Source organism: Cryptotermes secundus, unplaced genomic scaffold, assembly GCF_002891405.2.
Source record: "Cryptotermes secundus unplaced genomic scaffold, Csec_1.0 scaffold619, whole genome shotgun sequence".
NCBI lineage: Eukaryota > Metazoa > Arthropoda > Insecta > Blattodea > Kalotermitidae > Cryptotermes > Cryptotermes secundus.
In genome coordinates, this window is record NW_019733327.1 from 139,877 (window position 1) to 156,931 (window position 17,055).

General features: G+C 39.6%; 1 protein-coding gene and 1 long non-coding RNA gene across 3 annotated transcripts in view; one reads left to right on the forward strand and one right to left on the reverse strand.

Moving 5' to 3' along the window:
* The window catches only part of LOC111868025 (tyrosine-protein kinase Src42A), a 51,607-nt gene extending 43,551 nt beyond the window's left edge, over window positions 1-8,056 (forward strand). For both annotated transcript variants that reach the window (XM_023858367.2, XM_033752903.1), the window contains exons 4-8: window positions 1,978-2,146; window positions 3,621-3,779; window positions 4,703-4,881; window positions 5,461-5,617; window positions 5,980-8,056. In XM_023858367.2, coding sequence (XP_023714135.1) covers window positions 1,978-2,146; window positions 3,621-3,779; window positions 4,703-4,881; window positions 5,461-5,617; window positions 5,980-6,188 — 873 coding nt within the window. In that variant the 3' untranslated portion in view covers window positions 6,189-8,056. The remainder of the gene's footprint in view (window positions 1-1,977; window positions 2,147-3,620; window positions 3,780-4,702; window positions 4,882-5,460; window positions 5,618-5,979) is intronic.
* Window positions 8,057-14,526: 6,470 nt separating this feature from the next.
* Window positions 14,527-17,055, reverse strand: part of LOC111868018 — a 4,177-nt gene continuing 1,648 nt past the window's right edge. Inside the window, exon 2 of the long non-coding RNA XR_002843445.2 lies at window positions 14,527-16,897. This is a non-coding gene — a long non-coding RNA (uncharacterized LOC111868018). The remainder of the gene's footprint in view (window positions 16,898-17,055) is intronic.

Below are 17,055 nucleotides of genomic sequence, written 5' to 3' on the forward strand. Positions count from 1 at the left end.
ATGAGCACTTGTTTCTACTTGTGGCCAGAGCAGGCCAATTTGTAGTGGCTGTGGCCTGGAAAATTCTGTAATTCAGAAATTGTTAAATACCTAACAGCCACTTCTAGTGGGTGCATGTGCTTTGTGGACATGCTATGCTTTATGCGGGATACCGGATTCTCACAGCAGTGACTATGAAGAGTGCTCTCATCTAGGATATGACACTCTGTGTTTTGATGTGTTGGGTGAGCATAGCGCCTCCATCTTCAGGGTTGAAGCTTGGTTCTTGCTGGTTGTTTGGCTTACTCTAATGAGGTATGTCCCTCCAAAACATCAGTGAACTGCTTGGTATCACGTCCCAGAAAATAATACTCTTTGCTTCTTTTGTGTCGTACCACTGTTCTTCAACGTGTGTTGAAGCGATTCATTGTTTTTGTTCGGTGTATTGCGTAGGTTGGTGTGCTGAAATATCTTCTGTTTGTTGGTGGTCTTGTTGCCAACCTGTCTGGTTTGAGGTGCAGCAGTGGGAAAGGGGGTTGTACCCTTCTGAATGTTACCTTGGTCAGAGTTGGATATAAATATCTAGTCCGTATTTTGACGAATGTATCAGCAGATGTTACAGTAAAGTTCAGAACAGGACTGAATTAAGAAACATGTCTCTATCTTGGACATGCAATATTGCAAGTAATTCAAACATGCAACTTGTAATAATATCTTAATAAATATAAAAGTAGCAATACATTGTTCTTCACCGTGTGTTGCCACAGAGGTACATAACGCGTACTGGGCATCTGTCATTACGTGAATGTAATGTGCATGTTTGTAAAGTTTGCAGTCTTTGTCATATGTAAGATTTGAGGCTCTCAAAATAATAGTAGTAAGAAGGTAGTCTTTTTTGTTGTGACGCAGTGTAGTTTGGTAAATAGATACCAGTGTCACTTTGGCTCTGAAGTTGTAGCCAGTATGTTCCATAGAAATATTGTTATCTGTATACCAAACTACATGGCATCGCAGCCCACAGGACAATAATATTATTTTTAATCTTTAGTTTATTAGTCATGTTTTATTTATAAGGAATAAAAAATGTAGGATTTGAGATTCTTACAGAGATGGTTGTGATGAATTGTTTCAGGATATAATGCCTTGTAGTCTGTTGAAAGTCAAATGACATTTTTGGTTGTTTAGGTGATATGCAAGTATTATGGTAGAGTTCTAGATGTGATTTATATCCTCACTTTCAGTCTCTGTTTATTTACTTGAGTATAGTTTGATTTCATAATTAAGAGTGTTATTATTCCTCTTAAGTTCTGGCTTCTCTGTTTTGTGATGATAAGTAAAAAAAAAATGGCTAATCCCACGCAGAGAACAGGCACCTCCTCTAGTTCGAAATATGTTTCACTAGGCAAATGTTCATAAAAATGCATAAAAGATAATTTTTATTTTTAATGCAGTGTGATATATGCATACATTGTATACCGTATGTACAGTATGATTAGATTTACAGGAACAGATTATATTTGCAGTAAACAAACACGAATGCTGTCAAATCTTGAAGAAAGCATTTGGAAAGTACATAGTGGGTTGAGGTTTAAGTCTTTCCTTGTGGAATGTGGAGACCTTATTTTCAGGAAATAATCTAGCAGCAAAGAGAAATGCTTGTACATCAGTCACTCACTCCAATCAGAATAGCTACGGAGCACATGTAAACAAACAATAGGCACGTAGAAAGTTTAATTAAAAATGAATTGTTCCCCAGTGTCCATTATGTCTTAACATAACAGCTGTTGCAATGAAGAGAGGTGTTGTGCATACCACGTGAAGAATACTGCCCAGACCTCTGAATCAATAGAAAGAGAGCATACTGTTTGCTTGTCACCCATGTTCTGTTCACATGTGCTCTGTGGGCATTCTGAATGGAGTATAGCACGTGTAGATTCTTTGTTTTGCCAGTAAAAGTGGCCTTGGTTGGCTTGCTGTAGTGTGACATTGTGTCTGCAGATTGAGAAGCCAATGACCAGTGGCCTGTCCCACAGCACACGAGACCAATGGGAGATTGAGCGCAGTTCCCTGAAGTTTGTGCGCAAGTTAGGACATGGGCAGTTTGGTGAGGTTTGGGAAGGACTCTGGAACAACACGACACCTGTTGCTATCAAGACGCTGAAACCAGGTGAGTCATGGGTCTTGCACAGTGACTGCAAAGTACTGGCATCTAAGGTCATTGCAAAAATGGTGTATTAAACACCATCCGTTTGTTTCACATGCATGTGTCATGAAGGTTATGTGCCATAGTGATTTGTACACGCTGCCACCCTGCATAATTCTGAATCATGTCAGAATTATTTTACTGTCTGCTGCTCAGTTTTCGTGTTACCGAATAATGTCTGTGTCCTCACATAAATTATGGTGGCAGAGTTAATACCGCAGAAATGCGGTTGGTATTTACAGAAGAAAGTGTTTAATATTGATATGTTACGTGTGAATTCAGTAGCAGATATCCAAGAAAGCTACCAGTCAGTTACAGAACAGTGTATCCAATCATTTATGATTTATCTGTATATTAATTTAATTTTATCATATATTAATTCAAATCCCTGTGTGGCACTACTCTTTGACCACCTTGTACGTGAAGTTTTTGGAGGTTGAGCTGCTACTGCTTTTATAGGATTGGTTTTTATTGTGCTGACAGTTTTATTTTTATTAGTTTCTTTAGTTGTCGTTATATTCCACAAAGACCACTCATTGAGATTTGTGGATTCTCAGAATGGTTGTGTAAATGTTATGTTCTCGAATGTGAAGCTGTATAGATTGTTAGGTGGGTACCAACATTTCAAAGCGTACGAACACTGAAGATGGGTGCAACAACTTCTCCTGAAATGTTGGTACCAATGTGCCAAACTGCAGTGACGCCTTCACGTGAGATCTCTGTGGGAACAGTGGATGTGAACACTACATAAGGGTAAAGCTCAAATTGATGAATGTTGCACTCTACGAACAAGACTTCACATCCCAGAAGACCGCAGTCTTGAAAGACCATTCTGTAATGCATCCAGGTCATGTGTCTGGACCTGTTAGCTTTGGCATGGGATTCTGATGCCATCTTTTGAGGCAGAAATGACTCCCCAGGTAAGGACATTTGGTAAACACTTTTGATTGAACTGTGACCTCTTCCGTTCAAATTGTTTTCTTGTTTATCATCCTGTCATTCAACGTTATACAGTCTAACTAATGACAGAATTATTAAATAACCCACAATAGAAAAATGTAAATAGAATTTTCCAGTATTGCGTCAAACGATGTACATAATCTGAGTATTTAGAATCATCAGACATTTTGGAAAAAATGACAGTTTTGTTTTTCATCATTTTTGTAAAGTACTGTTTCCTTATTGAGAGACGCAGTAGAATGGTTTCTCATGTAAAAGGGTCTCTGATTTGACACGTTCAGTATGGAATTTCCTTCCTCTGGTTTATAGCATAGAGAAAGCATTTTGTGTGTGTGTGTGTGTGCGTGCGTGCGCGCGCTCAGCAGGTTCCATTATGATCTGGTATCCCCCCCCATTTGTTGCCCATCATATTTGTCGTTATTGTATCCCCGTGGACTAAACGCCAGTACATCCTTTGCGTGTGTCCTGTGTTGTGCAGGTACCATGGATCCCAAGGATTTCCTCGCTGAGGCGCAGATCATGAAGAAACTGAGGCACCAGAAGCTGATCCAGCTGTACGCAGTGTGCACCATGGAGGAACCGATATACATAATCACAGAACTCATGAAGAACGGCAGCCTCCTGGAGTTCCTGCAGGGTGTGTACTCCTCACCATATTCTGTAGTCACTTTGTGTTTCATAGAGGCTAGACAGGCTAGGCCATCACTATTGGAGCGGCTGTGCTGGCTTACATGGTGGTCTTTATCTAGGGAATCTGACAGCCACGGATTTTGTCAGCTCCTTCAGTGAAATGTTTGGATAGTACCTCCAAGATGACTGTGCTAATTTACAGTCAGCTCATAGATGGCCATGAGGTTGTCAGTCTTACATGCCGGCTGCCCTTTATGTCCAAAAAGATTCCTGGTACTCATTTCTGTTAGAGGCTAAGTCGACCCCAGAGCCATAATGCGGCTGGAAGAATTAGATCAATTGAAAAATCCAATGACCTCATCGGGAATTGGACCTGTGACCTTCCAACTTGTAGCATAGTGCCTCAACCAGCTATGCTACCTTGTATCCTGCATCTTGAAATAAACAAAATTAAATCTTACTCTAAATTCTAGTTTTTGAATATCTCACTATTTGTAGATTTGTAAGTGCCAGTGTTCAAGAGTGACCAGTTGTCTCTGTCTTCAGGGTAGAAAACTGCCCTGAAGATGGGAGCAGCATGTTCCTGTGAAACATTGCTACTGCCCTGATGATGGAGGCTGTTAGTTCCTCTGACATGTTGCTACCTATCTGCAAAAGCAAATGGCGCTGTTGCCCTTAAATTGGAGACAAGACACTGATATCTATCTACCAAGTTGCATGGTGTCACATTGCAGATGACTGTAATCTTAATCTCTCTGTTGGTTCTTCATCCCTCTGCCTTACAGATCCTCTGCTCACTGTATGAACTTCCAGATTATCAACAGTTTTCGTCAAAATAAATTTACCGTAGGAAAATGCCAAGCAGAGGATGAGAAAGGCACTCATATATATTTCAGGATGATTGCTCACAGTACAGTTGTGTTTTGACAGGTAAAGGACGCACGCTGAAACTGCCACAGCTTATCGACATGGCAGCACAGATCGCTGCTGGCATGGCCTACTTAGAGTCTCAGAATTACATCCACCGAGACTTAGCTGCCCGAAATGTTCTCGTTGGGGATAGCAATATTGTGAAAATTGCAGACTTCGGCCTTGCTCGGCTCATTAAGGTAAAGTCCTGCAGATGCACTTAGCAGTTTAACATCTCGGCACATGAGTCTGACTTCGTGTCAGTTTTTGACATGGCTGCATTTTCATGTCCATGATTTATTCTGACCGTCTTACAGTGCATACATTTATTCACCTTACTCTTCTCTCTTGCACTACATGTTTCGGCACTAAAGTGCCATCTTCATATCATTGAGACAGGAAGCAGTGGAACTTAGCATTGATCAGCCCACAAACTGGTGTCTGGTCATTGCTAACGGCAGTTGAAACAATTTATAGGAACGTGATGCATGTTGGAATTCATTATTGTCATGATGTGTTCCCTTGGCAAAGCTTTTTGACATTAGTCTGGAATTTAGTAAACGTAAGATTGGCTGTTATGGTCATCAGAACCATTATCATCAAGTCAGAGAACTTAATGTTTCATCTTTTTGGAGGACATTACTTGATTTGTATTATAGCAAAATCATCAAAATATTGACTTCTGATGTTTCAGACTTGCATTGCATTGTTGCCTATGAAGATTAACAAACAATCTGTCAGAGAACAGTCACATCCATATTGTACGTCTGATATTGCAGGAGGACGAATATGAGGCGCGTGTCGGAGCTCGGTTCCCCATCAAGTGGACGGCTCCAGAAGCTGCCAACTACAGCAAATTCTCTATTAAGTCAGATGTCTGGTCATTTGGTATCCTGCTTACAGAACTTGTTACATATGGACGTATACCTTATCCAGGTGCGTGCACAAACAATAGGTTCTGCTGTGTGTACTTCATACTGTACTAAAATGATATCTGAAGACGGTTAGCATAGTGGTAACTGAGACACGTTGCATTCAGTTTGAACTCTCACCAGGAAGTAGCAGTTGTATGTAGATGTTCTGTCATATGTTTGTCCAGTCCCTTCACACCAAATGTTATCAGTTATTTTTGCCAATTGACTGACATAAAGAGTAAAATATATTAAACTATAATCTTGTCCGTAGTCTTGTATGTGTGTAAAACTTTGTGTCTCACATTAAGGGAAAAACAGAGAAGGGGGAGTCCCAGTCACTATTCCAACAATAAATCTAATCAAACAATTTGTGCCTTCTTACAGGTATGACAAATGCTGAAGTGTTGCACCAGGTGGAGCACGGTTACCGCATGCCGTGCCCTCCAGGATGTCCCACTGCCCTGTATGACATTATGTTGGAATGCTGGCACAAGGACCCCATGAAGCGGCCAACATTTGAGACCCTACAGTGGAAGCTAGAGGACTTCTTTACAATGGAAGGTTCGGAGTACAAAGAGGCATCGGCATACTGAGAACACGCCCACCTCCCGGAATGGCCACTCTCAACGCTACGGTTACGCCTTCCTCTTCCTCCCCTCCCCATGTAGAGGGTGCTGTAATGGGTTGCTTGGACAGCGATTACTTCCATCCCCTTCTTCCGTCACACCTGTCGCACAAGTCGCATCTCCGATGCAGCCGCCTACAGATTCTGGCCAATGACGCTGCAGTAAGCTGTGATCCAGGACAACAGCCGAACAGTTCTTCTTGATATAAGCAAAAACATGAACTTTGCTTTGCTGTCTTTAGCATTTGGTGTATCGAGTATTCATGTATCATCAACATAGGTTTCCCTTGGACGGGGCAACTGGGTGCACCAATATTCTGTGATATATGTCACCGTTGTCCACAGAAATATTTGTACTGCTTTGTACCAGTTGCAGTATGTTTCACATAACTCCACTCTCTTCCTTATTAAACAGAGGAATTTCTGTCTAATTTTTCCAAGTTAAGGACTTCCCTCTCTTAATGCTCGTTTTCCCCGATTCCAGAAATCTTGCTTCATTGTTAAATGCCCTCCCTTTAAACTTACCTCAGTTTAGTGGTGAAATCTGTTGTCCGTTAGAGAAGCATGAACGCACTCCATGCTGTGAAAGAGATATCTCACGCAGAAAGACTGACCATGTGCTCAAGTGTTGAATTAAATATAGCTTGCTGTGTACTGGTATTTGAGTCTGTTTTATTGAATTTGAGTTTCTCATGTTGGTGACTATGGAGAATGTGGTATTCTGGGCTATAATACGGTGTAGATCGGATAGCGCCTGATGTTTCGGAGGAAAGTATTGCATCTCTCATCAAGATTGGGGAGTAGCAAGCTTACTCTTCTCAGGGGACAAAGTGAACTGGGTAATAACTGATTGTTATGTCACATATGCAGATGCAGTATAAACGCAGTTTGGCCTTCAGCATGTGTTCATTTTGTTTTCCACCAGCCTTAAACCAGGCCTGTACTTTTTGCAAGCCTGAACTTAGTAATATTATTGACACATTCAGTGTAGAAAGATGATGTCTTACCTTGTGTGATTTGAGGTTCCGCAGCAGCGTCTGTGAAGATTAGTGCCTTCTGGGATGTGACACCGTGTAGTTTGGTAGACTGTTACCAACATTTTGGCACAACCTGCAGTTTCTATTGTCACGTTCTTCTAACATAAAGATGGATGAAGCATGTTCCTCCTAAATGTTGGTAATGAGCTACCAGACTGCACTGCATCACATTCCAGAAGACAGTAATGTTCAGTGTCTTCTCTCTGTTGTCACATGGAATTACTGTGGCTTGTGATGCTGTTACATCGGTGCTTTGATGATGTTTTGTCAGGTATCCAGTAAATCTGGCGGCATGTCTGAAATGTACTGCCTCCATGTATATGACCTCAGTATACCTGACTATGATGATGATGATGATGATGATGATTAGCTGTTGAAATATGTAGTATGTATTGGGAGGTGGGATAGCTAAGTTGGTGTAGTGACTGGGCTAAGGGCTGAATGACATGGGAATCCTTCTTTCATTCTGGTGTTCAGAATCGCTCAGGGGCTTTTCCCCAGCGATAATGTGGCTGGTGCATAAATCTGCACATGCACCCCATGAAGTGCTGAAGGAGTGTGTGGAACTGTACCACCATTTCCCCATATATCTTCATGGTGTTTTGCTTAAGCCAGGGTGGCTTGTGGGCAAATGCTGTTGTATATAAAACCCACAGTACTTCCTGAAATGACCTTCAGAGAGTAACACAAAAAATTCAGGTTGAAGTAGATGCTTTCTTCCAAACATTGGGATGTCACATTTGGTGACATCTGTTGACAGAAGTGATATACTAATTGATGAACAATGAATGAGCTGATCCTTTCATCTGTGGTGGTTTTAACACAAGTACCCTTAGCCATTGTAGTCAATAAGGTGCAAAGGGTTAAGTACAGGGACAACTTTACTTTTATGTCATGTAATAGAATCACATTGGCAGTATGTGTATTGTCTGTAACTTATGTACCCTTACACATTACACTTCATATCATGGTTTGTTTAAATGTCTAAGACATGTTTGAGTATGCATCCTTATGGGAGAGAAGCCTTTGTAACTCTCTAATGATGATATAATGATTCATGGCCCTATCTGATGGGGGTGCACCCTCGTAAATATTTTAGACACAGTTCATCTCATGCTTCCTGGTACCTGGCATCAGCTGGTTCCAGTTATATTTATTAAGAAGCAAAATTCATGTTGTCGGTGTCACTAATTGACACTAGATGTGCAGTTATATGAGTAAATTATTGAGGTCTGTGAACTGAAGGTAACATACAGTAAGTCAGTTTTTGTATTATGATGGGGATTGTGAAAGGGAAATACTCCTTATTCTTGACAAGAAAGAAATAATTTCATATGACTTTTGGAACAGACAGTGTGCGTTCAGGTGTGGAGCATGAGACAGCTCGTAGGATTCACAGCTGTGGTTATGTAGAGTTCAGTCTTCTGGGATATAACGCCATGTAATCCGTTGAAAGTCAACCAACATTTTGGAGGAACATGTCGCCTCCATCTTCAGATACAAAGATCAAGCCATGTGAGAAACTAGCTGGCTTCTTGCTTGGCTTATTCTTTGAACCTGAAGAGAGAGGTAACATGTTCATCTGAAATGTTGATTTAATTTCAACAGACACAGCATTATATCAGGCAGCACGCGGTAGCGTAGTGGTTGAGGCACTATGCTACAAGCCAGAAGGTCACGGGATCAAGTCCCGATGAGGTCATTGGATTTTTTTCAGTTGACCTAATCCTTCCGGCTGCACTAGGGCCCTGGGGTCCACTCAGCCTCTAACAGTAATGAGTACCAGGAATTAATTAAATAATTATCCTGGGGAGTAAAGCACAGCCGGCACATAAGGCTGACAACCTTACCGCCATCTTTGAGCCGATTGTCTACATAATGTGGGACTCTCAACATCTCGCAACCCTATGGGCCTTCACGGCCTGGTACAGGGATAGCTTTACTTTTTTTTACAGCATTACATCCTGTTGGATAGAGCTCTACATGAGACAGCTTAGGCAGAAATGGCTTAGGGTTATCAACATTCTTTGAAGAAGTGTTTAGATTTTTTTCCTGAAAATATTGGTTGCCATGCAATTGAAAATGGCAAGTCAGATCACCAGTAGTACATTCTGACCACAAAAGGCGGTGCTAGTGTCAAATTCATAGGAACAGGAATCCAGAACAAGTAGATAAAAGTTTGTGGAGCCAAAGTATATAGAGTGGGAGTCTAAATTAGCAACTCACAGAACAGTAAAACCTCTTTATATCTCACATAATCAAGAACTTGGGATCTTGGTGCATACAACACAATATAAAGTGACCTCCTATGGTGTGAGGGATCCAGAAGGACATGTTAAACAATGTTGTGGCATGCACTACTGTAACCATCTTAATGTTACTTTTTCCTCACATGTGGAGGGTTTTTTTTTTAGGAATGTTTGCCATGGAGATGAAGCCCCATATTGGCTGTACTGTGAGGGTTGATGTCAGTTCAAAGCAAGGACATATAGGTCAGGCCATTTTGGATTTTGAGATTGTCACAGCAAGTGACTATGAAACAGTGCTCTTCTAGAATGTAGTCTGTACAAATTTTACCGGAAAATACAACAGCCGATCCCAAAAGACTGTACTGTCTAGGAGTTTTACTTTACTCGTGTTCTGTGGAAAGTGCCGTTATGTGTCACACCTGTCTATGAGCCTACACTTAACTGCACTGTAAGACTTAGAAACTCCCATAGCTGGTCACGTGATGTGAACAGTGTGAGAACTGTGTTGTGGTCACCAGTGGGAGTTTGTTCTGTGGCCTGGTATTCCTGATCATCCTGTGCCTTGAGCACATTTATGTATAATAGGAGAAGAGAGAGAGACCCTGAGGGCTCAGAATTAGGGCTAATATTCTTCCATCTTTGTTTATTTTTGTAACACATTATATTTATAGTTATTTTCAATATTGTGTTCCTACAAATGATGTATGATTAGATTTATGCTGCTTTCAAGTACTGTGCTATTCCGAACAAGGTACAGTGTCAGCCATTTATGAAGTTCTGAGGTCAACTTAAGTGATGGGTGCTGGAAGGAGAGGTCAGGGAGAAATTGGGAAGGAACTGTGCGGTACAGTGGGCATTTTCGGGATTGGTGGATTGTGAAGGAAGTTGCAGACGGATGAAACTTTTATGAGGCTCACACACACACAGTGGTAGCCAGAATTAGTTTGTACAAACAATCATTTTTATTTACTTTTATGAAGTATAATGTAATTTTTCACAATGGAATTGAAAACAGAAGATTATGTTTCAATGATGACAGTTCATTATGTATGAGTCTGTCCATGTGCTAAATCATAATATAAGGAAAGAAATTATTCATATTCATTGTATTTCAATGTTATATTGAGGTAATCTGCAAAGTTTGTGGAACATGTCTGCCAAATGAATGTTTCCTTGTGTAGACATGACTTCTCGCCACCTCCGTTAGTGTTACTATTCATGGGACCATGTTACAAAAATATGCAGCACACAAATAAAATGTAATTAGGCTTTTACTGTGGTGGCTATGAAGCGTGCTGTCTCCTGGTTGTAACGCTGTGTTGTCTGGTAGATTACTGATGGTTCAGGGTTGGACAGTGAGGTGTTCAAGCAAGCAGCAGGTAGAGTGATGCTTGTACAGCTTACTCTTTGACCCTTGAGGTCAAGGCAGTGTGTTCTTCTGAAACACAAAGGTCATCCAGAAAGTAAAGACCATTTGGTGATTAAAAATATAAAATGAATAGAATTAAAAAAAACATTTTACATCGTTACTTGCAGACCTTAGATCATTTTTCTACATAATCCCCATGAACAATCAGGCACTTGTCATACTGTGTGACAAGTTTCTGTATGTCTGCACCATAGAAATCTGCCACTGAACCAATCTTCAACTATCTTCTTCGCTTCTTCATCACTACCCACACTCGGGCCGGTGGCCCAAGAACTACTTCAGGTGTGTGAACAAGTGAAAATCACTTGGACAGAGGTCCAGATGGTGGGGGGGGGATGCAAAGAAATGTCCCAGACATTTTGTGTATTCAACAAGTGAATTACAGCTTGCACTTCACGGTCGGTGGGATTCTCAATTCTCTTACTGATTTTTAAACTACAAAAGATGGCAAAATGATATAAACAGTGAGTCATTCAGTTGTCCTGTTATTAAGACTACTGAGGCCCATTAAGCTTGAAATGGTACAGTCCTTTGAGCTGCGCAAGTGCTATTCGCGAACAGTCTTTACTTTCTGGATGACCTGTGTGTCAGTAAATTTGTGCCCCACCATATAGTGTTACCTCCCAGAAGACAGTACTCTATTGAATTTAGTGTTTCTGTCAAATGGAAGCAGAAACTAAGGCAAGTAGGCTCTTGGTAGTGATTTCGGGTGGGAACTGATACAAAGCTATATGTTGATAACCAATTCCTGGTATCAGTAACATGTGTTGTGTTGTTTGTGTGACTGAAATGTCATTCAATTTGGTGCTTCTGCAGAATGTCTTGCAACATCAGTGTAAATAATACTCAGTTGTTACTTACAGGCAACCCTTACTTAATCAAGCATTAACTGTTGTGTCCCTTGTACAATGGAATTTTACTTGCAGGTCCAGCCATTTTTCTACTGAAGTGGATTTTGAAACAGGAATGGAACGAGTGAACAGTAATTGATGAAATTGTCACTCGTTATGTTCAAACTCTTGTGGCTTTGACAAGCAAGTTTTTGTGCATTTGAATGTCACCTGTAAATGAAATGACATTCACGTACACAGTGACAGCTGTCCATCACTGAATAGTATCAGCACTGGCATGCAAGATTTGTACATTTATTGTAGGATCTAGTAATAATTGAGCCAAATTTTCTTTCATACAAGGAATTACTTTATTTAACTCTGCCATTCATAAAACTTCAAACAGCTGCTCGTTTGTAGGCTGTGGGATTGAGAATCCTCCTAACATAACTGCTTGCTAGCATATGTAATGATGGGCTAGGAAGTATGTTGTCTTTCATGTATATGGATCATGCAGGGGTCTTTTTTTCATGTAGTAGCAAGACAGATAATTTGGTTACTAGTAGAAGGTAGGTTAGTATTCTCTGGTCCCTCACTATGGCTCTAAGCTCCCCTCAGCACACAGGATCTGTTTCTTCCTGTCATGCTGTTTGTTTTCAACACTCACAAGCCAGGCATAAGATTTTAAAGGCAGATGAATCCCCATGACATGCAAATTATGTTCATCTTAACCTGTTTGGGTGAGGTTCGCCATTTCCTCTTTGCCACAAATTCAAGATTGCTCTAAGCATAATGACCTAATTCAGTGAATGTTCTCTTACATGTTATAGCAGAAGATTGTATTAAGCAAAGGTTGCCTGTCTTGAAGTGTTACTATTACAAAATTTTGAAGAACATTAACATTTATCACTCAGAAAATTATTTATGGATATGTGGAATTATTATGATCATGTAGTATGACAGTCAACATTCTTAATTGTATATATTTATAGATATTTCTGTATGTAACAATGGTGTGATCTGATTCAAGTTTGCCTTGAAACCAAATAATACTTTCTCTGAGGTTCTCAGAGCAAGGTTGAGATTATGGTCTGCTAGGGGTGTGAAGCTGTATAGGTACCAACATCTCAAGGAAACTTCCAGCTGCCATATTCAGGGTGGAAGAAACTTCTACCCTGAAGGTGAAGGAAGCAAGCTTCTAGGATGTGACATGTTGTGGTTTGGTAGACAGATGGATGGTTTTGTCTTTTATGCTCATGTTTTATGTTATGAGGTTTGCAGTGAGTAATTAGATGAAGGCTTTCTGGATGTGATGCTGAAGATCGAGGAGGCAGCAATGTTGGTACCTGTCTGCTAAACTCCTTGGTATCAAATTGTGTTGTGTTACCATATTTACACACTGAAATGCACAGAGCGTCAGCCTTGAGTCCCACCTCACATCTACATTGTCTTCTGATCATGTCCAATAAGTGTTTCTCTCACAGTGTAGCAGTTCAATTGCAGCATTTTCTAAGAACCTAAGTTTTGTCGACAGATTCCAATCTTAATGAAAGTGTATCTGAAAATTGTCTGTTATCTGGATAAGGAAAACAACACACTTTTGGCCTTTTAAATTTTCTCTGAGATGTTTGATCTGTGTGTAGTTTAACTTATTTTTGACTTACCACTTCATGTGATGAATATAGATTCTTCACAGAATTTGCAGGTCTGGCTCAAAAACTAAAATGAAGTTACATGCAGAGATTTATGTTAGCAAGTGAGCAGACTACCTATATGGCAGAGTAGATGTTTGCACATGTCACAGCTGCCTATTCAAGTACTTTGCTGCGTGTAGAGTACCTTAAAAGTGTATAATGTGAGAAATGTACATATTTACAGTAATTTTTTTAAGTCAAGCATTATAAGGCTCCCTGCACTATGGCCCTGGGGTTGACAGAGCCTCTAACAGAAATGAGTACCAGGAAACTTCCTGGGGGTAAAGGGCAGCTGGCACATGAGGTTGACAACCTCACCATTGTCTATGAGCCAGTTGTCTAGAAAATGTGGGAGCCTCCACAGCCTTTTTACTACAAGGCTTTGCAGAACTGAACCCTTATGTAAGTCAGGGAATATATTTCCCTGCTTTCTTAGACAGGTTTTCATACTCTTCTTGTACATATACGTGACACCTGATCTGTTTCAGTGGTTAGTAACAAGGGCTTGCTGTATCTAACAGGCCCTGCCCCCCAGAATAGGTACCCTTTCTGTGTACTTGAAGACTGACAAGAGCCAGCCCCTAAACATCCTACATACTTTTTATCTGGATATTGGCAGTGGTCACAAAATATTTCAGTAATGCCACAAAATTGATGTGTTAACAGTAAAATTTATACACGTAGAACATGTGATTTGGTGGTGAATTATTGTGTTTAAAATGTGACACTTCTTGCAGTCGGAAGGGAACAGGTTCCATTGAAAATAAACTCTTTTTAATCCATGGAACATCTTTGAAAGATGATGTTATTTCTAGATTTTGTGGTCGTAGAGAGGTTAAGAGGAATGGAAGTATGTTTTTAGGACTTTTGGCATGAAGAACACATTTTATTATCTTGAGATTGAGACATTATGAAGTGTCCATATAATAATTCTTTTATGTGTAAATATCTGCAGTATTTCCAGATGTATCAACTCATTCATACATGACTGTACATAAATCTTACGTAGCTTTAAGAACTACAGTATATTCCTATTCATTGATGAATTAATAAGATTTATTTTGGAATTGCTTTATGATTTGGGGTTTTCAGTATGTTTACGTTTGTCACGAGTGTCGAAACGTTGGCAGCCATGACTCCTCTACCAGTATAAACGAGAAAAACCTACTGTGGTTCAGCAAGGCCAGACCTTACCCGTTTTATATGACAGTGCCCCCATGTGTTACTAATCATTTCATAATTTATTTCCTGCACCATTTCCTGTGTGGAATTTTAACAAAAACTGTTTCACATGTCTGCTTTACAACTTGCAGGAACATCATAATTCGTTAATTTGGCAAGTCCTTTTCAAAATCCTATACTCTTTCTGCTTGGTTTGTAATTACTAAAGAATGCTGCTTGCTTTTGGGCTGGTGGCTTGAAATGGTCTTGTTAAATTCAAGGAACACTCCTATAATGCTTATACATGCTAAGAAGTGCAGTATGGACGCTTAACAATTATGTAGGTACATGATGTATCAATGTTGAAATCATTTACACAGCCCTGGCCTTTTGAGGTTTGGCCATTATGTTATGATGTGGTTACACATTATACACAGGCCACAAGAGATAACAACAAGTATGTTCAGGTTTATTTTTATTGAAGTTATCTGTTCCATGAACTTGTATCAAAATCATTAAATTTCTTTGTTATGGCAATGAATATACACACTGTTTGACCATTGTTCTGTTACCTATTTCTTTGGTACCACACAGTGATGACTGGTGCATCAGCCAATTTCCTAGCCTCAAGCCTAGAGATGGAAACTAAAATGAATACTGGACAAAACGATTTCTTAAATGTTTAAACATATTTCTGCATAAGTCACTGCTAACAGCTTTCTGCGGGTCTAATAGCAGTGTGGGTGAATGTTGTGACTTGTACAAGGTAACCACTCATTGGTCAGTTTTAATAAATCACTAATTTAATTACATGATCCTGGAAGTTATCTGTAAAAATGGAGGTAGAGAGATCTTGTAGCAAGCCAGCTGGTATTTTCATATCACCACCAGAGTATATTTTACTGAACAGAACATTTTGAAGAAAGAAACCTTGTGAATCCAATGAAATATGTTGCCTCATTTCCAGAATTTTATTCATGGTTTCACTGTCTTGTGTGATAACAGAATTTTATTGCTTTTAAACTGAATATTATTCTCTTTTATACTTTATACAAGAATTTTATCTTTGTTCCACATGGGTTATCTACAATAAAAAGTATTGTCATGTAGAGTTAATGGAGTGACTTTTCTTTAAAGAATGCTTAACTGCCCTTCAAGAAATTCTCTCTGTACTGTGCTGTATGCCAACAAGAGAATGTAGCATAATGTCTCAGTGAAACTACAGAAGTGTAATTTTTAAAAATGATTTTTAATATAGGTCTTATGTTGTTAGAACAGGTGAGTCATGACAAACTCCACAAAGCAGAATCCTTGAGGAGCTAATAGTTGCACAGCTGATGAGAGATTTCCAGAATTTTATGGAGCCTAAAGGTTCATTACCATGTTCACAAAAGCTCACTGGTGATTGCTTCCCTAAGTCAGATGAATCTAGTCCACACCCACATCTCCAACCTGATGTCTTTCCTTCATGTTTACCTTCCAAGATCCTGCGTACATTTCTCTTATGTCCTTTGTGTGCTAATGCCCCATCCATCTTCTTTAGTTGATCATTGTGATACTATTTGTGAGGTATTAAAAAGCTCCAAATTATGTAGTTTTGTGCAGCCTGTATATTTTAATCCCTGTAAAGTCTCAATTTTCCACTCAGAACCCTGTTCTCAAACACCAACAGTCTGCATTCTTCCCCTATGTGAGAGACTACATTTCATACCCATAAAAAAACCCGGCAAAATTATAGTTTTGTAATTTAGACAGTAGTTGGGAATGAAGGATTCTGCTGAATAGCAACAAGCATTGCCCTGAATTTAATTTCTTCATAAATACAATTCTGGTTTGTTGCTGACATTCTAAAATAAAACTGCTCTGCATCCTTAAAGGATCATTAAGCTGCCTATGTACTGTCATGCAAGTCCTTATCAGTGATATGTGAAAGTAAAAATGTGTGGAAACCTACACAAATTTCTTAGCAATTCTGACCAACTGATTCTGTATAGCCATTTTCATATATTGTACTGTTGATTTAAAATTCAAGGAATACCAACATCAATATCAGAATCTTTTGTCTTCCCAACAGACTAAGAATGTGAAGATTAAAATATACAAAACCACTCTGTCTACAACAGTAAGAACACAGACTGAGGGTGATGTGAGAACAAGGTGCTGAGGAGAATATTTGGCCCAAAGGGGGTGAAAATGACAGGATGAATAAACTTGCATAATGAAAAGCTTCATAATTTGTATTAGGGTAATAAGATTCAAGGATGGAAGATGGAAACGCTGAAAAAAAAAAAAAAGGAATGACTTACGGGTCTTAATGTTACCATTTCATATTGTGCAGCCTTGTTTAAGATTATGCCACACGGAGAAGTTGGTAAGGTGAAAAATTCTGTTTTCTGGGATATAATGCCATATAGTCTGTAGAAAGCTAACCTGAT